Here is a 27,072-nt window from a genome sequence, read left to right as displayed (position 1 = left end):
CCTGCTCAACTTGACTTGCCTGGATCAGTATGAAGTCTGCAGCATATTCACATCTTTTCTGACTCGCTGTGTTATATATTGGTAATTATAGGCACCCTAGTGGGTGTGAAGTAATACCGTGCTGGTACTTTTTATGGTTGTTTGTTATGCTATATAAGTGGTCTACCACTGAGTGATAGCTCAAACCTTCTCATGTTATATTTTGAGTCAGAGTCTTGTTAAGTTGCTATGGCTGGCTTGGAGTCAGGATCCACCTGCCTAAGCCTTCTGATTGGCTGTGGTTATAGAAATGCATCATCACCCTGCTTATGCTTTGAACTATAGTTTCCTGATGACTACTGATGCTTAAATATGATCAATGTCTGAATGTCTTTAAAATGGTGACTACTTAAATCTCTTTTTTATATTGACTTGAGTATTTGTAGATCTGTTGTCTGAGAATGTTATTCATGTATCAGAGTGAGTTTTGATCAAATCCATCATTGCTTCATCCCCTTCAGCTATTTCCCAATCTCCACCACTTCTCCCACCCAACTGCATGTACTCTTTTAATTTGCCAAGTCCTTTTAATGCTGACACAGGATATTCTAGATATAAATTCTGTGCATCACAATAATAATGTTCTTTCATATGTGTCAGCTTTGCCACTTACAGGAATTTTCTTCTACTCTCTCATTTTCTTTTCAGAATCATTTGATCAGAGCACAGAATCTTTGAACTCAGTGCAATCAGATTAATGATTCCTTTTGTTTCACTCCCAATTAGCATTTTGATGGAATTATTGCCTCACTCAAATGCAAAGATATGTATGTGTATATTTCAAGAATTTTGTAGTTTAAACCTTGATATGTGTGCTTTGGAAACATTTTATTTAACCTTTGTATGAGGTATGGGGTGGGTTTGCAATTGCATTCTTTGTTTATCGGCTAGGTTTTTTGAAACTGAGTCTCACTATTCTAAGGGAGGTTGGCCTCAAATTTCCCATCTTTCTCCTTCCACCTGCTAAGTGCAGAGATTGTGGATGTGTGCTATGGTACCTTGCTGCTGACACCCCATCTCTTTATTTCAGGGTGAATGGTCTTTCAAGGTCAGCAAACCATAAAGGTTTAGGTGCTCATTATATTCTGCTACTCTTCCATTGGTTTTGGCTCCATGTATGATTGCACACTCCTCATTTGCAGTGCCCACAGAGGCCAGCTGAGGACCTCAGATGAGCTCTAGATGATTGTCAGCTGTTGTGTGAGTTCTTGGAATCAAACCCATATCCTTCGCAAAACCAGCCTGTGCTCTTCATTACGGAGCCATCTCCTCGGCCCTGTGCTCCATTACGTTTTTATACCTGTGCCTTTATGTGTCACATTGTTTTGATAATAGTAAGCTTATAATAAAACTTAAAAAAACCTTTAATATTATTGTGGTAATTGATGTTATTAAGTCCAAGCTGTGTGTTAGAAAAAAAAATAATTAGGCATCATTGTTAGCATGAGCTGTGTGGTCTTCATCCCAACTGAGAAGTTACTTGACAGGATATTGTAGCCTTTGATGGCTATGAGTGGAGACAGAGGGAAAAGTTTCTCACTAGAAATAATCACTCCGAAGTAGAAACTGGTAAGTATACAAACAGAAATTGTACTGAATGAATGAGCAAATGAATAATAAATAAAACATTGTCCAGCACTTTAGTACTAGTATTTGAATGCCGTTTGTGGTATATTTTACTGTCAATGTGAATCCTAAACACCTATGGAAACGCAGGTAGTATGAATAAAATTGCTTCCCATATTCTTTGGGTTGCTATTGCATCAGCAGTCAAGCAGCCATGTATTGTGAATCTGTGTAGCACTCTGTGAAACTATGTGATGTCACTTTTCTTTATATTCATTTGAAAGAACACAATTTAATGGTAAATTAAAGGTAGATGCTTAAAATATGGAGTTTTCTTTGATGCTGAAATTGTGTATGTGTGTGTCTGTGTGTGTGATGTTGTGAATGTGCATGTGTGTCTGTGCATGTTTGCATATCAGAGAGGAGCAAAAAGAATGTAGAAGAAACTTATTTCCTAAGACATTTTTCTTTTACAATACACAAATGCCTACTATAGGGCTCTTTTGATCACTCAGTGGCTAAAAATGCTTGCTGTCAAACCAGACAACCTGAATTCAATGCACACATCACCCAAGGTAGAAGGAGAGAACTGACTTCTACAAGTTTGCCTCTGTCTTTCACTGTTACACATCGTACATGCCTTGTATATAAATGGCAGACACCTTAAGTCCTAGCCCTCAGGAGGCAGAGGCAGATGGATCTCTGTGATCTGTGTGCTTGAGGTTTGCCTGATCTAAGCCAAGACTACAGAGAGAGCCTGTCTCAAAAATAACAAATAAATAAACAAAGAAATCAAAAGTAAAAAATAAAAATTCAAAATGCCAGTAATAAGCTATCAGCATAAAAACATCTGTGTACAGAGAATATCTTATGTCTGTATGTGGCACCTGTCAACAGTAAATCTGATGGCTTATGGCTTAGGCAGGAAATAGGAGGTAGAAAATCCCTCCCTAAAGTGAAAGAATTCTGGAATAGAGTCACGTGCGGGAAGATCCACCTACACAGATGTGTGAAGACAGAAGTAAGGTACGTGAGCCTAGGTAACCAGCCATGTGGAGGAATGTAAGTTAAAATAATTGGGTTTACTAAGTTACTTTTAAACTTATTCACGTTGCGTTCTACTCACTGCTCCCCTCCTGGTCACCCCCTCCCACAATCCTTCCTCCACCCCCACTCTCCTTCTCCTCTGAACTGGTGGAGGCCCCCTAGGAATCCCTCCACCCTGGCATTTCAAGTCTCTGCAAGGTGTGGTGCTTCCTCTCCCACTGAGACCAGACAAGGCAGCCCAGCTAGAAGAACATATCCCATGGACAGGCAACAGCTTTTTGGACAGCCTCTACTCCAGTTGTTAAGGGACCCACATGAAAACCAAGCTTCACACCTACCATATATATGCAGGGAGGCGTAGGTCCAGCCCGTGTATGTTCTCTGATTGGCGGTTCAATCTTGGAGAGTCCTAGGGGTCCAAGTTAGTTGATTCTATTGGTCTTCTGGTGAACTTCCTATCCACTTAGGGGCTGCAATCCTTCTTCCTATTCTTCCATAAGAGTCCCCAAGCTCCATCCACTGTTTGGCTGTGGGTTTCTGCATCTGTCTGAGTCAGCTGCTGGATGGAGCGTCTCAGAGAACAGTCACGCTAAACTCCTGTCTGCTAGCATAATAGAGTATCATTAATAGTGTCAGGGACTGGTTCTTGTCCAAGTTAGTTCAGTTATTGGTTAGCCATTCCCTCAGTCTCTGCTCCATCCCCAATTCCTTCATTTCTTGTAGACATAGTAAGTTCTGGGTCAAAGTTTGGAGGTTGAATTGTCCCTATGGCTCCACTAGGGTTCCTGCATAGCCACAGAAGGCATCTTCCGCAAGCTCTGTATCCCCAATGCTGTGTGTCACAGCTAAAGACACGCAGTTTCTCTAAAATCAAGGACAACCCAGGACTGCCCTCTCTCTCCTTATCTATTCAATAAAGTACTTAAAGTTCTAGCCAGAATAATATGACAACTAAAGGAGACCAGGGGGATACAAACTGGAAGAGAAGAGGTCAAAGTATCGCTGTTTGCAGATGATATGATACTATACATAAGCGACACCAAAAATTTTACCAGAGAACACCTGAACCTGATAAAAAGCTTCAGTAAAGTGGCTTGATAACAAAATTCAGTTAACAAAATCAGTAGCCCTCTTTTCTACAAATGATAAACTGGCTGAAAAAAAATTAGGTAAAAACACTCTTTACAATAGCAATGAATAACATGAACTACCTTGGTGTAACTCTAATTTTTGATCTAGTCAGAGTAAAGCCTAGCTATATGGCCAAGATATTTGTAAATATATTTTGAGTCTGAATGTTATTTCTGGAAACATGAGGCTGGGATGCAGAACCAGGCCTACCTTTGTACATGTGTACTTCTATGATGAGACTGTGTCCAACCATGGTATAGTGTGGTGACTCTGATGCTTCAGTGTAAAGCAAGTCCTTTGGCAATGTTGCTGCCATTATTTTTGGTGTTTGGTGCTTTGGGAAAACCAAGCTGATGATCAGCATGGGCATGGTCATTCTAACCTCAACATCATTTCCTTCTGAGTGTGTGTACTGAGACACCGAGTCATAGAAAAGCCCACACATTGTATGACTAATACTAGGGTTCACAATTCTCTGGGATAGATGGGAGTCTTCCAATATCTAGGAAATAACATGGTTTTGTCTGCTATGGTAAAAATCCATTTTGATAAGTGAAGAATGATGTGTTTCCTTTTTGAATTTAATGGGAAAATATCTGGCTCTGTTTGAGAACTGTCCTGTGTGCAATTGTGTAATGACAGTATTGAGACTACAATCCATTGCTACAACATCAATACCAGTGTCCACTAGGTTACATCCTATATACTAGCAACATAGGCACATGAGGTTCACATTATCTCATAGGAACCTTAACTAACTCTCAAGGGAAGTAGACATGTAGAAGTTGGTCCTAGTTTAGGCAAACAGAATTAATTCCATGTATAGTTTAGAAAGTATTTTATGAAAAACATTTAAGGTGTTTTTCATCATCTGTTGTTATTTAAGTCAACCTCCCTTTATACTGTGCGGAATGTACCAGTGTACTGATGCTGTATTAAATTGGGTTTCCTTATTTAGAAAAAGCACGGTTTGCTAAAATGTGCCCTTGTCATTCAAAGCCATCACACTAAATGTCATTGCAGGGCACACTGTCTGAAGTGCCTGACTTGTGGGTTTCATTGCCTATAGCAATAGGTGCTGGCCTTTGTTGTTCTTAGTGTACTTAATGAAGGCTGCTGCCAAGCAACCTTCCTGGAGTCTATTCTGACTTGAGTGCATCAGAAGGGGAAGAGCAAGAAGCAAATGCCGTTGTGTGGATGTTTGTCTACATTTCTCCATTACAAAGGGATGCTGCTATCCTTTTGGTAGAAGTGCATGCTGCACATGTATTGATTTGTGTTTTCTTTTCAGGTGTAAATGTACCAGATTTCTCACTATCCACTCATCTGTTAATGGACATCTAGGTTGTTTCTATATCCTAGCTACTGTGAATAGAGTAGAAATGCCCATGGTTGAGCAAGTTTCTCTGTAGTGGAATGCAAAGTTTCAGTGTGTATACCCCAAGGAGTCAGGTAGCTGAATCAAATGCAGTGTTACCTTTAGCCTTTGGAAAACCTTCCTGACTGAGTTCTATAATATTGACCCAAGATCAAGCCAGCCAGAATTCCAGCATAGTGGGGGTAGATGGTCTTTAAGCCCAACCCTTTACTGTGGATGTTTTGGCAGCTGATGATAGTTGTTAGGGAAGGGAGAATCATTCTTTGATATAATGGCTACAAATAGACTTTCCCCACTCTAGCGGATGGCCCCCCATTCATGTGCATATAGGCAGCATGAACATGAGTTGATGTATTACCAAAAAAGCCAAAACATATGAAGCTTGGGAGTGTTGAGGAGATGGGGGGGGGGAGATTGGGAGTAGTTATGACTATAATTTCATTTTATGCCTTCTATGGAATTCTCAAGAATAAATATAAAACATTTTAAAATGAATGCTGAAGGGCAGAACACTGTAAAAAAAAAGTACCTTGTTAAATCCCATTTTATGATTTTTATCACATCCTTCTGAGGATTCAGCCAATGTTTATATGATAAATGTCAGTTGGAAAGTCAAGCTCTTACTGCACAACCTCCACATGTAGACCACGCCCATCACCTTCAGCAGAAGAGAGTTTCCAAAAACCAAATTAATCATCATGAATAATCTCTCACACATTTCATGGAGGAGACAGACAGAGTATTTCCAACCAACCAATACATGGAGGTAACTGAATCTTGTTTTAAATGGAGGCCTCACACCTTCTTAGCTATTTTGGGACTCCCAGTCTCAGGAACACGCCTGTTTGCATTGATTTTATGACTCAAAAGGGAACTTAATTCACACCTCCCTACAGCAGTCTATTTTCTAACACCTTTGTCCTATGTGCTAAAGGTGCTGAAAATGGTGTGCTCACATTATTTTCTTCCCTCCAAACATGCCTAAACCTGGTGTATTGCCCAGAAGTAAGACTAGCAAGTTTTACCAACTGCATCCTAGTTTTTTGTTGTTGTTTCTAAAACATTTGCATAAGGAGTAATGTTAATTTGGCTAACGGGCACTATTCCAGTACTCAGGAGGCAGGAGCTGTTGGACCACTGAGGCCAAGCTGCTATGCACAGTAAGGTGCAAGCTATTAAGGACTGTCCTGGCTGAGGCTGTCTCAAAAAATTTAGGAAATGAGTATCGTGATGACACTTTTTATTAGATATTTTCTTTATTTACATTTGAATTGCTATCCCGAAATTTCCCTATACCCTTCCCCCACCCTGCTCCCCTACCCACCCACTCCCACTTCTTGGCCCTGGAATTCGCCTGTACTGGGGCATATAAAGTTTGTAATGTCAATATGCTTTCTTATTCATTCTCCTGCCCCTCTGTCTTTCCTACTTCTCCTATCTCTTGCTGTTGCCCCTTCCCCTCCAAAATAGACTCCATCTCTGCCTCCATGGTTATATGTGTTCCATTAAATTCTCATTTCTCTTTCTTCTCCCTTAAGATCTACTTCTTCTCTTTCATGACCACTATACTATCATCATCACACACATATATGCATGCACATGTGTACTCGCACATGCACGCACACATGCACATTCTAATACAGATCCTGTGTTTCAGAGGAATCATAAGGTCTTCTTCAGACACACAACATAACAATTCTATCTGACTTAGCTCACACAATATGACAATATCTAGTTCTATCCATTTTACTGCAAATATTATGATTTCATTTTTCTTTATGGCTTAACAAAATCCCATTGCATGTCAGTTGTATATTTTCATTTTCCACTAATCTATTGGTGAGCATCTCACTGAATCTGTTCTATGATGTACACATACATTTCTAGTATGTTGACTCAGAGCCCTAAAACCATGTGCCAAGTATATCTAGGTCTATGATTTAGAAAATTTTAGATTTGCATGTTTCAAACTTCTGTTGACTATATTGTTAGATACTTTTATGCCTATATAAAGTACATTTTAATTCCTGTGTTCCATCCACTCTCTAATATCTACTTTATTATACCACATTCTTCTTATAAGTTTCTTCCACAATTTATGTCTTTTAAATTTTATTTTATTTCTTTGAGACCTCCTGAGGTTAGCCAGGGTCATCTAACACCTAGGGGTTTGGAACTGTTTTTTGGAACCTGATGAACTTCTCAATAGGCATACAACTAAAGACAATATCTACTCCTCTGGCAGAATTACTCAGTAACCAATAATTCAGAAGACTGGCATAAGGCCACCTGACACATCCAACCAGTGTCAATTTTTTCCCCCAGATTCATGATTGACTATTGATTCAAGGAGCCTTGTGTCTACTCTTTGTAAGCAGCCACATCTGCCTTTAGTCTGAGCTTCCTGCAAGCTGTATTAGTTTCCACCCCCACTGTCATTTCTTGTTTATATTATGATAGCCAGTCCGAATGGGATGGGATGGAAACTCCCAGCAGTATTAAGATATATAATGTATCGTTCCCTGCTGTCTAAGTAACTTGAACACGTTTTTCAAATATTTATTAGCCCCTTGTATTTCTTCTCTTGAAAATTGTCTATTTAGTTCATCGACCAATTTATTGATTCAATGAATCATTTTTGATATTTAATTCTCTAAGTTCATCATATATTCTGGACGCCAAACTCTTGTGTGGTATGTAATTAGATTTATTTTTTTGTCTGCTATTCTGTTGGCCAATACTCTACTCTGTTGACCACTTTGTCTGTTGTGCAGACACATTTAATTTCATGTGATCTCAACAATCAGTTCTTGACATTCTATCCTTCATTATTAGTGTCCCTTTTAGAAAGTTTTTGTTTTGTCTGTGTAACATTTTTCCTGTTTCTTATGGCGGATCTTACCTGATGATCTCTATTTTTAATTGATTGTGTGTGTGTGTGTGTGTGTGTGTGTGCAGGATGAGATGAACCCAGTTTCAGTCTTCTATACCTGAGTCTCCACTTTTGCTAGCAACATTTGTTACAGAATACATTTTTTTATTTATCTGCGATTGTTTTGTTTTGTTTTTTCTGTCAGTCTGTGGGATTTTTGGTCATTGTTGAAAATTACATGTCTGTATATGCATTGATTTATTTCTAGGTTCTCTACTTGATTCAAACTATATATATTGAAAAATATATATTGAAATACATATTGAATTATATATTGAAATACAATACACACAGGCATGCACACACACACACACACACACACACACAGAATAAAGTAATATCCCAAAAATCTAGACAGAAAATGAGGGAAGTGGAAACTCTAAGGGCAGTAGCAACATTAAGAGAAGCAGCAAATATAAGAAAAAAAAATATATATATATATACTATGCTTTTTTTGTTACTAAGTCTCTCTACTATAATTTGAGATTAAAAAAAAATGTGATACCTCCAGCACTGTTTTTTTTTTTTAATGTGGGGATACTTTAGCTATCCATGCTATTTTGTGTTTTCATATGAATCTAGGAACTTTTGTAGTGTTTTAGCACCATGCTAATAACATTAACATCTAACCACCTGCAGGTCCTCTCATCTCCAGGTATCTATTTAAATGAAGCTATCTGGGGCATGCTAGACAGCTCAGAGTGGGTGAAGGTGCTCTCTGCCAAGCCTGTGTTCCATCTCCAGGATCCACACAGAGGAGAAGATCAACTTCTGCAAATTGTCTTCTGGCTCCAACCTGTGTGCTATGCCAAGCAACTCCTCCTACATCCAAGAAATAAAAACATGAATTTAATTAAAATAACTTTACTCAACATAATAAACAATGAATTAGACTGTTTAAATGAAACCCTGTTTCATTTGCTTTTCTCCTGGTCATTTTCTACCATCTGATGATCCTAGCAATGGTCTTATATTTATGAGCTGGTTATTATTACAAAGCATTCAATAGCATGTGTCTGTAGAGTGGGATGGAGTGTGAGGATGTAAGTGAGGGAATGACTTTATCAGGCTAACACTGTAATTGAGAGCAGTACGAGTTTGGAGAAGGATCTTGATGCCCTTGTCTGGAGCCAGGAAGGAAGGAATTATTTGTCACAGACACTGAGATGGCAGTAGCCTGACAACACACTAGTGGAAGTTAGAAACTCATGGAAGAATTTGAGGCACATTACAGAGAAAAAACAAGGTTTGATGCATGGTTTAAATGGCGGCATTCATGAAGAGGAGACAGGAGGATCTCTATTTCTAGACTGGGCTACATGGTAAAATTTCATTAGAAAAACAACAGCAGCTTTGGCATTTGGCCCTTGATGGATAGAAGGAATGAGTGAAAGAGTCAAGATTTCAGGCTTCCTTATGTTTTGGTTCTCCTGAACACAATATCCAGCAGATTGTTGCAGATATAAATTTAGAACACAGTTAATGAAGCTGCAACAAAGGTGATTTCTCAGCCAAACATCAGAGAAGAGAGGAGGAGGATGTGCTTGTGAGGGCTGGGGAAGCTGTGGGACAGGTAGATTAATTCGGGTCCAAGAAGCATCCCAAAATGGTAGACAAAAAGTGAGGAGAGTGTGAAGCTCTGCAGGGACTTTGGGAAGCCCTAAGGGTATTAGTATGGTTAGAAGAAGCAGCAAGTAGGAGACGATCTGAAAGACACTTATCAGGCTGTCAACAAAACAGCATCACCAAGGGCTTGCGGTGCAGGAAGGTCTTCAAATTAATTTCTGAGACAGCCACCAGTTTAAAGAATCTTTCATGAAAAAAAAAAAAACATTCATCCTGATATCTTCATCCAGGTTGTATTTTCTAATCTTTCCAACTTTCAGAATTGAAAGTTGCAAAGAACCATCTTTCTCATATAGGAAGTGTGTGTAGCAAAGGTTGTGTACTTAAATATAACTACAAAATTCACAGAAAAAGAGTTTCGATCATGTGGAGAATGATTTCATTAAAGGAACATGGGAATTTTAGTTTACTAACTAGAATGGTTCTTTTATTTCCAATGAAGCCAGATATGATAAATATTTGAAATTAAATCCTGATATATAGAAACTCAGAAGATGAAATACTGACACACTTTAACTGTTAATTTAATTTTTTTTATTTGAATTTGTCTGTATGTAAACCACATACTTGCAGGTACCAACAAAGGCCAGAAAATGGTGTCAGATTTCATGGAACTGGAGTTACAGGTGAGCCACCTAATGAGGGTGTTTGGAACTAAACTTAAATCTTGCAAGAGCACCAAGTGTTATTCACTGCTGAGCCATCCTTCCAGCCCATAAAAATATTTCTTTACTTTTATTTTCTCAATATTGGTTGTGTACACAGAGAAACCTGCAATCAAAATGTGTTATTCCAATGAAAGAAAACATTGGAGGGTGATAAAATATACTGTAAATATGTTGGGGAAAAATGAAACCCAACCCTGCAATTATTTTTCCCTTGCTTGGCTTGCCAGTGCACATTTCACTTGTGCCCAGAGTGTTGGTGCGAACGAGTTTCAAAGCTAGGCTATATTTCGAAACAGAAGTCTCTTTGGAGTTCTTATCATTATAAGACTTCCTGAAGCTAAAATTCTTACTGAAATAATATGTGGAAACCAAAATTGCTTCCTCATAATTTGTCTAAGTTATTGAAATACAAGAGAAGTAAGAAATGGTCAACCTTGGTCAGATTATAAATGAAAATGAAGTATGAGGTGGAAGCCACTTGTGTTTCTATTATTGCACAGGAAGGACACGGACTCACTAAAGCAGATATTTTAATATAAAACTGAGGAATAGATTGATTGTTTCCATTTTTAAAATTTAATTTTCATTAATGTGTGTGTGCAAGCTTGTCTGTATGCATGTCACAAGCCCATAGGTCACCACAAAATCCAGTTGTGAGCATCAGCAGTTGTGAGCCACCTGAGTGCTCTTAACTGTTGAGCCTTTTTAAAATCGCAATACATTTACTTAATTTTTAATTATGTGCCTGTGTGCCTGTGTGCCTGTGAGTTGGTATACACCTGTGAGTGCATTGCTGTCAGCGATCAGAATAGGGCATCAGATTCCCCTGGATCTGAGGTTGCAAATGGTTGTTAGTTGCCCAATATTGGCAACTAACTTCCAATATGGAAACTGAACTTGGGTTCTCTTTCCAATTCTGTTTCGAAATATAGCCTGGCTTTGAAACGCGTTCACACCAACACTCTGTACACAAGTGAACTGTGCACTGGCATGGGTAGTGTATGGTCTTAACTGGTGAGTCATTTTTCCAGACCGAGGAAAATAGAAAGAGAGAGGGAGAAAGGGAGGGAAGGAGAGAGAAGAAGAAGAAGAAGAAGAAGAAGAAGAAGAAGAAGAAGAAGAAGAAGAAGAGGAGGAGGAGGAGGAGGAGGAGGAGGAGGAGGAGGAGGAGGAGGAGGGAGGGGGGAGGGGAGAGATAGAGATAGAGATAGAGAGAGATATTGATTTTGCTAAAGAACAAAATGTGAGTTTTGTAGAGAGACTTGTTCCATGAAGGGAATTTTACCAGTGATTCCAGATCTTTGCCATTTCAGAAGCCTAGTTGAATGAAGTCTTACTTTTTTTAAAATCTTATTTTTTTAAAGTTGTTATCATTAGTCATCCTCGCTCTGCTTGGTGTACTTTATCTCCTTTTTTTGGACAACTAGTGTTGTCTTGATTTTGTAAAAAAAGAACTTTATTCTGGCAATAATATGTATTTTAGGCACATCTGATCATTATCCACATCTGCTAGTCAAAAGACAAGTGCTGTATGGTGCATTTGACTATACCTTAGCCTTTAGCCTTTACTAGCGCAGTGGTTTGAGAACAGGTGGGCTTGGATTTCAAGGGCCATGACGGTGGTACCAGGTCAGATATTCCATCAGTGGGAAGAAGCCAAACACTAGGTACAAGCCCTCAGCTCAGATGAAGAGAGTGTTTAGGTAATGCAAACTGGAAGAAACATCCAGGAACAAGGAAATTGACAGGAATGGAAGGCGATAGCACCTGGACAGCAGAGAAGGCTTTAGTATATCTGCCAAATGGTGGGAAAGCAGCCTGCCAGGCAAGTCATGAGCTACAAATACTGCCAAGGAATGTGCTGAATTGACTTAGTGATTATCCTGGGCTGTGAGAAGAGTAGGCAAGAATAAAGCCAGAGAGGCTCTGCAGTGCAGGCATGCCACATACTGAAGAACCAGAGTTTCACTCTTTGAGAAGAACCATAGGATATAAAAGGCACCCAAGGATTTGCTTTCCACCTAATCTCTGCTGCCCCGTCTCAGAAAACTCTTCACAGTAACAACATGTGGCTTTTATAGCTGCTTAATGGTGGTGATGTCTGTGCAGAAAATGCCCTTCCTTATTCAGAGAGCCCTTTACAAAAGCTATAGCCATTGTCAGAGAGGTTTATAAAATGCATAGAGATTTTATTTTTTTAGATGTCTATTAGATAGAGGGGCTGGAGAGACACGTCAGCAGGAGCTGTGTAAGAGGGGGACCGGGAGAAGAGGGGACAGATATTGGGATACAAAGCTAATACATTTTTTACAAGTGCTGTTCTTTCAAGGACCTGAGATTGATTCCTAATACCTGTGCTTGAAGTCTTACAAAGACCGATAACATTACCTCCAGAGAACCCATTGTGATCTTCTGCCTTCTGAGCATACTATACCCACATGGACATAAACATACTCAGACATTCAGTTCAGCACATACACACACAGTAATATCAATCATAACATCTTTAAAAAGTAGTCTGCTAGACTAAGTCTGTTAGAAAAACTATAACACATTATCACCTTTACATCAAAACTCTTTCACAATTAAATATTTGATATTTATTGTAGGGCTACCTAGGGTAAATATTTAAAATTATTGGATTGTATTATATTATGTTAAGAACCTGTAGGTGGAATTTGCTGACTATGACCAATCAACAAAAGAGAATATGGTGGTAGCTATAGATAACTCTTGGAATAATTGAGCCAGAGAATACATACAGCACTAATAAATTGGAAAAGATGAAGGAAGTCTATCAATTTTATTTGGGGCAAATTCAGGGAATGACATTTAAGAATAGCACAGATGTAAATTTAACATGTTTTATAGAGGAGAAAGTAGGGAAGGCCCTCAAACATATGGGCACAGGGGAAAAATTCCTGAACAGAACACCAATGACTTATACTGTAAGATCAAGAATTAACAAATGGGACTTCATAAAATTGCAAAGCTTCTGTAATGCAAAGGACACTGTCAATAAGATAAAAAGACAACCAGCAGATTGAGAAAAGATTTTTACCAATCCTAGATCCAATAGAGGGTTTATATTCAATATATACAAAGAACTCGATAAGTTAGACTCCAGAAAACCAAATAACCCTATTAAAAATGGTGTACAGAGCTAAACAAAGAATTATCAACTGAGGAATACTGAATGGCTGAGAAGCACCTACAAAAATGTTCAACGTTCTTATTCATCAGCAAATGCAAATCAAAACAACACTGAGATTCCACCTCACACCAGACAGAATGGCCAAGATCAAAAACTCAGGTGACAGCAGATGCTGGTGAGGATGTGGAGAAAGAGGACAGTCCTCCATTGCTGGTGGGATTGCAAGCTGGTACAACTACTTTGGAAATCAGTTTGATAATTTCTCAGAAAATTGTACATAGTACTACCTGAGGACCCAGAAATACCACTCCTGGGAATATACATAGAAGATACTCCAGCATGTAATAAGGACACATGTTCAACTATGTTCATAGCAGCCTTACTTATAATAGCCAGAAGCTGNAAANAACCCAGATGACCCTCAACAGAGGAATGGATACAGAAAATGAGGTACATTTATACAATGGAGTACTATGCAGCTATTAAAAACAATGAATTTACAAAATTCTTAGACAAATGGATGGATCTGGAAGATATTATCCTGAGTGAGACAACTCATTCACAAAACAACACACATGATATGTACTTACTGATAAGTGGCCCAGAAGCTCAAAATAACCAAGATACAATTCACAAAACATGAAACTCAAGAACAAGGAAGACCAAAGTGAAGATACTTTGATCCTTCTTAGAAGGGAGAGCAAAATACCCACTGAAGGAGTTACAGAGAGAAAGTGTGAAACAGAAACTGAAGAAATGACCATCCAGACATTACCCCACCTCGGGATCCATCCCATAAAAAAACACCAAAACCACATAATATTGTGGATGCCAAAAAGAGCTTGATGACAGCCTGATATAACTGTTTCCTGAGAGGCTCTGCCAGTGCCTGATAAATACAGAAGTGGATGCTCATAGCCATCCATTGGATGGAGCACAGGGTCGCCAATATAGGAGCTAGAGAAAGGACCCATGGAGCCAAAGGGGTTTGCAGCCCCATAGGAGGAACAACTATGTAAACTAACCAGTACCCCCCAGAGCCCCCTGGGATTGAACCAGCAACCATGAGTAACATATGGTGGGACTCATGGCTCTAGCTACATATGTAGCAGAGGATAGCCTAGTTGGTCATCAATGGGAAGAGATGCCCTTGGTCCTGTGAAGGTTGTAAGCCCCAGAATAGGGGAATGCCAGGACTAAGAAATGGGAGTGTGTGGGTGGGTTGGTGAGCAGGGGGAGTAGGGGAGGGAATAAGGGGTTTTGGGAGGGAAAACTAGGAAAGAGGCTAATATTTTAAATGTAAATAAAGAAGATATGTAATAAAAAATTAAAATTAAAATAAAAAAGAAAATTATAAGTTTATTTAATAAGGTACGGGCCATGGTGCACTGATTGGGCATGAATTAATTATCTGTTTTCTTTCAAATGAAACATAGATTGTGTACTATTCTGAGTTGTAAAGAAAATTGAAAAAAAATGCTGACCCCAGGAGACCAGCAAGAGAGAAAATATAATAAATACACACTATAAAGTGTACATATTGCATTTATTGGCAAATGTTATTTTTCCTAGATTTCGTCCTGTTTGGTCTATGTGGCTGGATTAACGACTACATGATAAACTGTTCTGCAGTATTTTATAGCGTCAGCGACAATCTCATTTTTTCTCTTAAGTCATTTTCTTTTTCTTATATGTATATTCATATTTATTTTTTGAGAATTTGGTACATGTGTACAATGTTATTTGATCACATTTATTCCCTACCCACCAAATGCTCTGTTCTTTTGTTTTATAATCTGTTGAGTCCAGTTTGTGCTGCCCATGGATGTAGGGCCTCCTGCTAAAGCACGGGCATGGTACCATGGGTTGTACCCCTGGAGAAAAATGATGCCCTCTGGTCTAGCAGTTATCAACTGACAATTGATCCTTAACTGGGTGTGTGGTTTTGCAAGCCTTTCAACCTAAGCCATCTCCTTGATTTGTAGCCCTAAAAAATGAGGTTCAATAAGTTGTAAGTAAAACTGTGTAGCACCATGCTGCTGGATTTTGACTTTATTACAGCATTTTAGATGTTGGCCCCATTTTCCATTTCTATTTTGGAATGCTCAGTAGTAGATGAATGGTTTATCTTGGAGATCATAGCATTGTTCTTGTAATGATTCCCATGATAACCTTTAAATTTTGTAATTTAAGGTTTTTATTTTCCTGGTACGTGCTTTACATTGAACATCAGATTAAGAAAGAATTATTAGTAGTCACATAGTTCAACTATCTTTTAAGATCCTTAACTCATTTGCAAGATCCAGATTAGTGAACCAGAATATGTTTTTTTTTTTCAAATATCTGCAGTGACAGGTAACTTTCTAAATCTGTTCAGAGACTGCTTATTGATAATTGATCTACCCCCTATCTTTTTGATTGATTTCATGGCTGGAAGTCAGCAAATAGGCAGACATCCTAACTGATCTATTTTCTACTATCTTCCTTTTCTAGAGTATATTCATACCTCCCTCTGAATCACATCCCTGAACAACTTTGAACATATGACTTCTTTGCACAAAAGCCTTTGGTCATTCCCTGTGGCCTACAGGGCAAACCAGAGCTCATTATCTTGAAATGACCCGGCCCTGACAGATGTCTGCATTTGGCTTCACCCATCTGAGTCTCCCAGGCTCCTCTTTGAGCTTAGTTGAGTTACCCACATCGATGCTTTGAGATCTTCTTTGTTTGTCAGCATCTTTTTCCTCTCAACTCCTTCACCTCTTTACTGTCTTTTAACCTTTTATTTCAGTGAGGTCCATATTGTGAGACCCTCTATCTTTGTGTTATGTTATAAGTCACTACAAACCCTTGCCCACACTCTGATGCTCTCCTTTTTCAATCACTCGGGGTGCACATTTTCAGCTCCATTGATTTTGTGATTAATCATAAGCTAACCCGAAGAGTTTTCATACTGTTATATATTGAATTATAATAAATCTTTTGTATTGATGTTTAATTCTTCACATTTTTAAACTTGGCTTCTTTCCCCATTAATTTCATGAGATGACTTGGTGTAAAGCAGATGGTTTCTGACTGTATTCAACCAAACTCTAGGGATTCCTGGAAACACAGCGTGGGGAAGGGAGGGTGATTGAGACTTGTGTATCTCCAGCTGCAGCCAAAACAGTTCTGCTTTGATCGTTTTAGATTTTATATTAAGCTTCTGCCTCTGATTATTTTCAAGGAAAATGCAGTGGCTAAACATATTTGAAAGCAAGATGTGGAAGAAAGGAGCCCAGGCTTGTGTGAAGGGACATGTGTATCTGGCATGTCTCTTTGCCCTAGTTTTGGTGACTAAAGTTTAAGGTTACAATAAGAGGATGCAAAGATGGTTCAGTGGGTGAGTATTTGTCCTTCTCTTGAAGAGGATCTGAATTCTGTTGCTAGAACTAATTTAGATGGCTCACTACCTCATGTAGATTCATCTCAAGGTAATCCTGTACCTTCTTCTCGACTCTGGGTACCTATAGTTATAAACACACAGACACACACACACACATACATACACACAGACACACACACACTCTCTCTTAAAAGTTTAGTTAAACTTCTAAGTATACAAGGGCAGAGTCTGTTCTCACATCTACTGTAAAAGCCTCTAATTTACATCAATTCCTTTATAATAGAGACACTTTTATAAGTGTAAATGTGTCCACTAAAATTATATTACAAATTCTATGGCCAAGTTGCTTGCTGGTTTCCATTGCATGTTTCACATATGGTTCATTATTTTGATGATAATTAAATATGAAGTAGGGAAATTATACTTTACTTTTTCTCTTAATCACCACAGAGCATGTTCATTTGTCTTTTATTTCTGTTTCTACCTTTAAGAAAGCATTGGACTAGTGTGTGTGTGTGTTTTTTTCTTTTTGAAGTCTTTAAAACATTTAACAATACTAACTTCAGAACAACAGATTTGATTTTTTTTTAAAGTGTCAAAATGTACAAGATATAAAATGTATGATGGCAAGATGGCAGATTGTAAAGGTGTTTGCTGCCAAGACTGACAATTTCAGTTCAATCTTGGGGCACACCGGATGGAAGCAAAGTCAACTCCCACAAGTTGTTTTCTGAACTCCACATCTGCACACACACACACACACACACATACTCACACAATATATTTACACACGCATGTGCACACATATGCACATGCATGGATATACACACACTGTAAGCCACAGTAAGATATTAGTTCTGTGTTAGCAAGAACATACTGTTTCACATAGTCCTGCTTCCCAGTACTCTGAGCTAAGCTGGGAATCCATGTACCTATGGCTAACAAGTGCCAGTGTTTGTTCTCAAGCTCCTCCTTCTTTAAAGGCACCATCTACAGAACAATTCAGTTTGAAACGTGGAAGACTTTAAAGTATAACATGTATCCAGTCCAAGTCCTTCTCACTCCTTATAAACAGAAGCCAGAGTGAAATGGGTTAGTATGTGAGCTTGGACTTATTTTAGTGGTGTGTTCTTCTGCAGGTTCAACTACAGACTGAAGTTCCCAGAGAAACAAGTCAGACTTCTTATAACTCACACATGAACTCAGGATTATTTTTTAATAAAAGAAAAATAGAAAATAAAATGAAATACTATGGTTAAAAAAGACAACAAACAGGGCAAGAAGCCTTACAAATACAAAAAGATAATAAAACGCCCAGTCTGATATGATGGCTACAGGCTGTTTTATGTCCTTGCTGTAGCAAATGCATGCCTTTTGCATCATAGAAGGGATGAGTTATATGTGCTAATGGGCTTACTGGTGTGTGTGTGTGTGTGTGTGTTGCTTTTTTGAGGCAAGGTCTTTCACTGAAGCTGATATTATTAGACAGGCTGGACAGTAAGCTCTAGGGAGATATCCTTTTGTTTCCACTCCTTAGTAGTGAGGATACAGCATTGTGCCATAGTACCTGGCACTTACCGGGGTGCAGAAAGCACCTCACCCACTGAGTCAGCTCCCAAGTTCCAAAGTGGGAGTTTTCCGTGATGGCAGGACTTTTGAAATTATGGAGAATTGGGTTCTGCTCCATGGTCTGGAAGTGGTTGAATTACCCACCAGGAATTTTTAGAAACCCTTAATCAATGGGTACTCTTAGTAATTTCCCCAGAGACAAGTGTCTGAGATGTATGGATGCATGGCCCAAATTCTGTCTGTTGTCTTTCCAAAAAAAATTGAGTTTCTGTGAGGCAATTGAGCCATTGATCTAGCACAGCACCTCATCAAGAATTCCTTGAAGAAACAGAGGGAAGTACTGATGTCCTGGAAGAAAATAATTCAGATCAGGGTTTTCCTTTTAAATTGTGTCCAATTGCATGCAGCACTTTGGAAGAAGCACCTTCAGTTTCACAGTTGCCTCCCTAGCGTGTTTCTGGTTGTGTTCTGGCAGAGATAATCTTGTCATGGGATATAACTGGCTGCTCTTGTTTAACAAAATGAGAAGAATATATTTTACAAACACACCTAATTGGAATGGCGCTGTTTGTAGGGATGATGTGCCACTGTCTGTATGAGAGATTTCTTTCCAATCAACCATAGTATGAAGGGACAGGAGCATCTACAATTCTCAGGGGCCCCGTACCTTCGGGGCTAACAAATGTCCAATGCCATGATCTTTATCCAGCTTCAGGGTATCACTACTTGTTACCAGGAAGCTCTATATATGAGGGACATGGACAGGGGTAGCAGAAAGTCTTTGTACAACAAATCAATAGTCTATATGAACTATAGCGATAAAGTGTCAGTTTTTGACTAAAAAAAATCTGTGCTTGAACCCTGGCAGTAGAAATGAGACCTAGGCAGGCAACTATTATTGAACCTCAATCAAATGATTTCCAAATATACAGGAACCATAACTGTCTCTTAGTTCAGCTGTGAGCACCAAAAGAGAACAATAGAAAGGGGCTAGTGAGGGGCTTGACATGTAAGGTCTGCACTATTCCATCAGACTTTCTTTTCTGTAACTACACAGTTTCTATATTGGGCTTACCTAGGAGTCACTGGCTGGACTTTTCTTTCTTTCTTTTTCCTTTAAAAAAAAATCAAGCACAGGAAGAAAGTTTGTCACAATTAGTCTCTGAACACTTTCAAGTTATGGACAGCATTTGTCAGCAGTGGCCGTCTTAATGCACTAAGTCACCAATGAAGGCATTTTGAAGCCACCAGCTCTCATGCTTTGCTAATATCCAGTTATTTATCTGAAGAGAAGAAGCAACTTAACAAAAAGCTGTATCTTTTTACTTTAACAAAAGGCGCTTCTATGGGAATCGTTTTCTCCCATTGCTTTGTGTCACTGTTGCTTCAGTGTCTATCAATATGAAGAGTCAGTAATCGAGGTATGTGCTCTCCATGTTACTTATACATCTCTATTTTAGAGAATACATTTGCATAATTCATTCAAAAATAGTGAAAAAAAAGCAAAATCTCTTCTTTAGTTTTACTTTAGTTGACTCTCATGTTGTTCAGAAAATTAAGTCTTAGTGCATTTAAAATAAAGCTTAGTAGCAATATCTTTATTGCTAGATGAGGGTGGTTTTCTCCTAAACCTTGAACTTGAATCTTCACTGAGCATTGAGTCTATTGTAAAACTCCTAGTTATTTATACAGTTCATGTAAAAGGCCCTGTGCATCTAACATGCCTTTTAAATAACTTGTAAAGTTCTGAGAGATCACACAGCAACTAAGACCATGTATTGTATGTGAAGATTGCCTGGTTTGTTCCCAGCCCCCACACTGCCACACTTAATAGCTAGTATCTTCAGCTCCAGAGCATCTGATGCCCTGTCTGGCCTGGCCTCTGTAGGCAATGCTTGTATGCATACGTGAGCACACACACACACACACACACACACAAATTACTTTTTATCCAGACCTTAAGTATAAATTGCATTATTTTATTCATAAGTGAAGAAGAGCAGAGATTGTTTTCCCAAGTCAACTACTTTATTATGTACCATTTATAAAAATAAACAGCTATAGAATGTCTGCAATGTAATTTCCAGTTCATTGTGAACACATTACCCATGTGCCTGAAAGTGACAATGTGAAACTGCTATCGTGTCTTCATGTGGGTTCTATGTCTTTAAGCTTGTACCAGTGTGTTATTTTTCTCTTTGTTCTCCATGAGGTTTAATTTGCATATTTTAGGGGAGAACCACAGTTCACTTGATTTAAGTATGTGTTACTGTACAATTATGTCAATCTAAAAGGTCGTATAATTGGAGTTAATATATATATATATATATATATATATATATATATATATATATATACATGTTTTCATCATTTTCATCATTACCTATCACGCAGGACAGGCTTCAGAGTGTTTCGTGCCTCCTTTATTCATTGAAACAATGACAGTATTATAAAATTTCAATATATTGTCTATACAAAAGGTACTTATGATTTAGGTACACACACATATGGTTAAAATTCATAATTTTATCCCCTAAGATGCAGATACGATTTTCATGTAGGTGTTAAAATTGGTAAGATTTTATAATGCTAATAGAAATACAGAGATTCATGACACTTGAGGGAGACTAGGAGGGTTTGTGTCAGCTTGGGAGTGAAGGATGAATTACTAGTTAAGAATCTTTGTTTTTTCAGAGGCCGTGAGACCAGTTGTTAGCATTCAAGTCAGGAGGCTCATAGCACCAGTGCCAGGAGATTTTACTATGACAGATATTCACTCAAGCTACACATATACAGGTAAATAAAAATAAAATCTAAATAAAATAATAAAAGTGATCTGGCTTGAAAAATGATGTGCTAGCTAATTGTGTGCCAACTTGACATAAGCATTTGGGAAGAAGGACCCTTCATTGAGTAAATGCCCCCATCAAATTGTCCTATGGGCAAGCCTGTCTTGTACTTTCTTAATTAGTGATTGAAGTGGGCCATTGCCATCCCTGGGCAAGAGGTCCCTGCTATTAGAAAGCAAGCTGAATGATTCTGAGAAACAAGCCATGATGCAGCACTGCTTCATGGCTTCTGCATCTACATCAGCTCCTGCCTCTAGTTTCCTGCCCTGTTTGAGTGAGTTCCTGCCCTGACTACCTTCAGTGATGGATTAAGATGAGGAACTGTAATTTAAAGTAAACTCTCTCCTTCCCAAGTTGCTTTTAATCATGTTCTTTAGCATAGCAATAGAAGCTCCAACTAAGACAAATGACAAAGAAGATCGCGGTGAATCTCATTAATATATGCTATTAATATGTGTTATAAATAACAAGTAATTAGCCATTTGGGAGGATAACATAATATTATTTGTGGAAAATTTATCTTTATTATTTCTAAATTGTTACAGAAAGTGCATGTTTTCTTTTAAAATACTGATTACTTTGGAGTTTTAAAATAACAATAATATTTTTCTCCCCCATGTAATCGACAAATCCACTTAGGTCTCATGTGCAGCAGGAAGTGGCATTTAAAGGTGTTGCCAGCTCAGCAGGATTTTCATGTATTTATGGCAATTTTGCTTCATTGTATCACTCAAAGCTGAATACATTTGCTGTTTTAAAGGGCAGAACCTCAGTTTAATTCAGTTTCTATGTTTCAGAGGGTTATTATGTCCTTTTCTTCTAATACTGCTTTGTTTTAAGATATTTGTTTTTCCACCTAGTTATCTGTAAATATCTGTGGCTACATGCATGAAGACTGCAGTACACATGCTTAACCACTGAGCTATCTCCAGGCCCCTAACATATTTTACATGATAAATTTCCACAGATTCAGTTGTTTGCCAGTTGTTTGGATAGTTCATCTTAATTGTCAACTTAACTGCATTTGGAATCACCTCGAAAATACACCTCTGGGCATTTCAGTTAGGGTTTTTTTTTCAGAGTTTTAAATGAAGAAAAAAGACCGTGCTTGAATGTGAGTAGCACTTAGAGCCCCATATTGAATAAGAAGAGTAAAAGGAGGAAGGCAACAGTCGAGCATCCTTTATCTGCTTCCAGACCACAGATGCAAGTGGTTATCTTGGTGGTTTGAATTGTAATGGTTTCCATAGATTCGGGTGTTTGACTATTTGGCCTTTAGGCAATGACACTATTTGGAGTTATAACCTTGTTGGAATAGGTGTGGCCTTGTTGGAGGGAGTGTGTCACTGTGGGAGCAGGCTTTGACTTCTCATAGCTTCAAGCTCCTCCTACTTGACTGGCAGTCTCCTTTGGCTGCCTACAATTCAAGATAAACTCCCAGCTCCTTCTCCAGCGCCATGTCTGCCTTCATGATGCAGTGCTTCCCACCATAAGGACCATGGGCTAAACCCCTGAAACTGTAAGCCAGCCTCAATTAAATGTTTTCCTTTAGAAGAGTTGCCGGGGTCATGGTATCCTTTAACAACAATAAAACCCAAACTAAGACAGCAACTCAAGGTCCTGGCTGTGATCCAGGAGTCAAAATTAAACTTTCATTAAGTGGCTTTTATCACATGTTTTGTGACAGCAACAGGAAAGTAGCTAGTGGAACAAATGTTTACTGAAGAACATTTGAAAGACTACACAGTCATGCATGTTACATCCATGTCACCAACTTCAATGAGGGAATCACCTTCCAGGCATGCACAGCTGCCATTTGGAATGTTTTGTGTAGAGCAGTGAGCACTGTGTCCAGCCTTTGAATAACAGTGAATAACTGATAACCACAAGCTGTCCCAGAGTTGAGCAGCAACTTCGTACTAGCTCCAGGATGGGAAGTGAAAATTTGATTAATTATTTTGTGCTTCTGTCTCCTGTTTGGATCTCCTTTTTCTCTTCTCTCATCAGCATGAGTAATTTCATTATCTTTTTCCAAAACAACATTGCTTGTTGTCTAAGATTCAACAATACCTTTTACAGTGTATTTCCTTCCATTGTATACTTGAACAAGTTATTTTGACCCACTACTAGGAAGATATTTCACTATTTTTGTATATATCTGTCTTCTTGTATAGGAATATTATTTAGTCAGAATGTTTTTGACATTCAAGTTTATGATTAATCTCAACTTCTTTCTTTAGATGAAGTTGAAGTGTATACCAAATTTGTAAGTAGTATTTATATTCTGTCTTCTCTCCCAGGCCGTGTGCCCTTTCTCTTTGCCTCCCACAGGCACTACATGCAGTACAACCCTGATCCTGGTCTCTGGGCTGGATTGCTATGGTCTGGAAGTTGATTGTTGAGTCTGTCATTATGTTCTGATTGCTATAGTTTTACATTTAGCCTCCACACTTTTCTTCTTGAGTATCTATTCTGTCATATTGCCACTATCTGTCTGTTTCCTTCTGTTCAGTCACTTTGTATCTAAGTGCTTGTCATATAAAGATGTGTATCTCAACATCTCCCAAAGCATCCTGTCAGGCTCTGCCTCCCAACTATCTCTGCTGCCACTGGCAGTGTATTCGGAAGTCCTATCAGAGTTGACATTACTGCTCATGCCACACTCTATAATTTTCTGCCCTCACTCTTCTGCTTTTAAATTATTTTTCTCCAGATTTTATGTCACAGTTTGGCAATAAGCCAGGTTCCATTTCCTATGCAGTAGTGCTGATTGAAGCCCTGGAACCTGAGAATGCAGCCCACGATTAGGATGCACACTTAAGGTGCAGAGACCTTGGTTCAATCCTCATCAGTTGTTATTTATTTCCCTGCATCTCTGTCATGGCTACAAGATTCCTTACTGTTTTCTAACATCTCATCAACGTTTGAATGCTCTGTTTAAAAGAGCTTGTAAGGCTCCTTGAAATCCTGACCTCAGTCAATGGGATAGGTTAAGCATTCCTCCTCCTCTCCTTTTGCCATTAATATTAAATATTGGTAGTGCTTCGTTTCTGCAACAGAAGTCCATTTGTGTGGATTACACTTAGGCTGAGTAGTTGGCTCTTCTTCAGAACTAAGAAAAGCCACCGATGGTACACACCAAAGCAAGGAAGCTGCTCCTTAGATGTTCCTGGATTTTATCAGTGCCTCAGAAAAGGTGAGAGGAGTCTGAGCTGGCCAGGTGGTCAGGAGAGACCCATCATGACAACCTCCATCTTCACATTAAAGCCACTTTGAGAAAAAGCCCCAGGGTCCTGTCACCGTCTAAATTCTCATGAAGTATCTTTGTTTAGCCTGTGATTTTGTCAAGTTCCAATTTCTACAACTATAGCACTAATCCCAAGAATTGTTAAAAATTCGTACAACCACTCTGGAAATCAGTTTGGCGGTTCCTCAGAAAATTGGACATAATACTACCAGAGGATCCAGCAATACCTCTCCTGGGCATATATCCAGAAGATGTTCCAACCGGTAAGAAGGACACATGCTCCACTATGTTCATAGCAGCCTTATTTATAATAGCCAGAAGCTGGAAAGAACCCAGCTGTCCCTCAACAGAGGAATGGGTACAGAAAATGTGGTACATTTACACAATGGAGTACTACTCAGCTATTAAAAGGAATGAATTTATGAAATTCCTAGGCAAATGGATGGATCTGGAGGGCATCATTCTAAGTGAGGTAACATATTCACAAAGGAACTCACACAATATGTACTCACTGATAAGTGGATATTAGCCCCAAAACTTAGGATACCCAAGATATAAGATACAATTTGTTAAACGCATGAAACTTGAGAAGAACGAAGACCAAAGTGTGGACACTGTGCCCCTTCTTGGAATTGGGAACAAAACACCTATGGAAAGAGTTACAGAGATAAAGTTTGGAGCTGTGAAGAAAGGATGGACCATCTAAAGACTGCCATATCCAGGGATCCATCCCATAATCAGCTTCCAAACACTGACACCATTGCATACACTAGCAAGATTTTGCTGAAAGGACCCAGATATAGCTGTCTCTTGTGAGACAATCCTGGGGCCTAGCAAACACAGAAGTGGATGCTCACAGTCAGCTATTGGATGGATCACAGGGCCCCCAATGGAGGAGCTAGTGAAAGTACCCAAGGAGCCAAAGGGAACTGCAACCCCATAGGTGGATCATTATTATGAACTAACCAGTACCCCAGAGCTCTTGTCTCTAGCTGCATTTGTATCAAAAGATGGCCTAGTAGGCCATCACTGGAAAGAGAGGCCCATTGGACTTGCCAACTTTATATGCCCCAGTACAGGGGAATGCCAGGGCCAAGGGGTGGGGGTGGGTGGGGGACTGGGGAGGGGGAGTGTATTGGGGACTTTTTGGATAGCATTGGAAATGTAATTGAGGAAATTACCTAATTAAAAAAAATTTAAAAATTACTAATTTCAGTTAAAAAAATTAAGAAAGTAAAGAAATAAGCACTTAGTACTGTGTTAAACATACTTGAGCCTGGCTCCCTATCTGCCTCAAAGTGCCTTCAGTTAATAATGTAGGAAAAAAAATGAAATTTTAGGTTATTGCTTGCCCAGCAAGGTTGATACAGGAACATCTTGTTTAATTATGAGATGTTCTTTTCATAGAAGAATACATTTTAAAACATATTATTGTTTTGTTTGTAAATATGCTGGCGAGGTTTGGACATTGCCACCAGAGAAATATCTTCTAAACGGATTTCAAGAAAAATCTTAGAAGGCTATTGATTTTAGATAAATCTCATTGGTTGAAATTATATCTCTATTGTTTATATATGTGTATGAGTGTGTGTGTGTGTGTGTGTATGTGTGTGTGTGTATGTGTGCATTTATTTCCAAATTCTTTCTTTAAATATTTATTTTTATTTGTGTGTATGCACATGCCTGTGTGTGCACTCACATGTGTTACTGGAAGGTATCTGCAGAAGCCAGAAGAGGGATCAGATCATATTCATTGGAGCTAGAACAGGTAGCTGGGAGCTGGGAGTTTTGGAAATTGAACTCCTGTCATCTTCAATAGCAGAAAATGCTCTTTTGCACAGAGCCATCACACCAGTCCCTGAAATTCTTAGAGAACGAAGACAAGTCAAGAATATCAAAAAATTCATAAGTAGAAGGCAGGGGAAAGCAGGGCCGGGCATCTCTGAAATCAGTATCATAAAGAGAGCAGTGGAATATATAGTTATTAGTTTAGATCTTGGTTTGTTGTTCTATTAAATGATATATTGTATTGAACTATATGTTTTTCAAAGATGTGCACACCCTAATCCTCAGAACCCATGGATATTTTAATTCCTGTGGCAAAAGGAAATGCTGTGGCGAGGAGACTGTTCTGAATTCCAAGTGTATGTTCAGCAGTCCTTAGAAGCACAGGTGTTTTCTAGTTACGGTCAGAAGGAGACAGTGGGACATAAGAGTGATGATCAAGATGAGAGGGTAAAGTACTCTACCCACAGTATCTTCCTTGAGTGGTGAAGGAGCTGTGAGGCAGGGAATGCAGGTACCTAACAAGCTGGCGTTGGTCCTCAGTTAAGCAAGGTGTGCAGATAGCCCTGTGACCTGCTCTGAATTCAGCCAGCAAACCCAACAAGACAGGATTATGCCTTTCCACTGTTGGATCCAAAAGGAAATACAACTCCGAGGCTACTTGGGCTTGGACAGGGAACTCATGTCAGACCCAGG

At 38.9% G+C, this 27,072-nt stretch overlaps 1 protein-coding gene across 4 annotated transcripts in view; it reads left to right on the top strand.

The window, feature by feature from the left end:
- The window catches only part of Ctnna2 (catenin alpha 2), a 1,082,633-nt gene that overhangs the window by 43,151 nt on the left and 1,012,410 nt on the right, over positions 1 to 27,072 (top strand). For 2 of the 4 annotated variants that reach the window (XM_021164215.1, XM_021164212.2), the window contains exon 2: positions 21,190 to 21,291. The exons of the other annotated variants lie outside the window; for them this stretch is intronic. In XM_021164215.1, coding sequence (XP_021019874.1) covers positions 21,258 to 21,291 — 34 coding nt within the window. In that variant the 5' untranslated portion in view covers positions 21,190 to 21,257. The remainder of the gene's footprint in view (positions 1 to 21,189; positions 21,292 to 27,072) is intronic. 4 annotated transcript variants of the gene reach the window in all.

Source organism: Mus caroli, chromosome 6 (assembly GCF_900094665.2).
Source record: "Mus caroli chromosome 6, CAROLI_EIJ_v1.1, whole genome shotgun sequence".
Lineage (NCBI taxonomy): Eukaryota > Metazoa > Chordata > Mammalia > Rodentia > Muridae > Mus > Mus caroli.
This window is presented reverse-complemented; position numbering and strand designations above follow the sequence as displayed.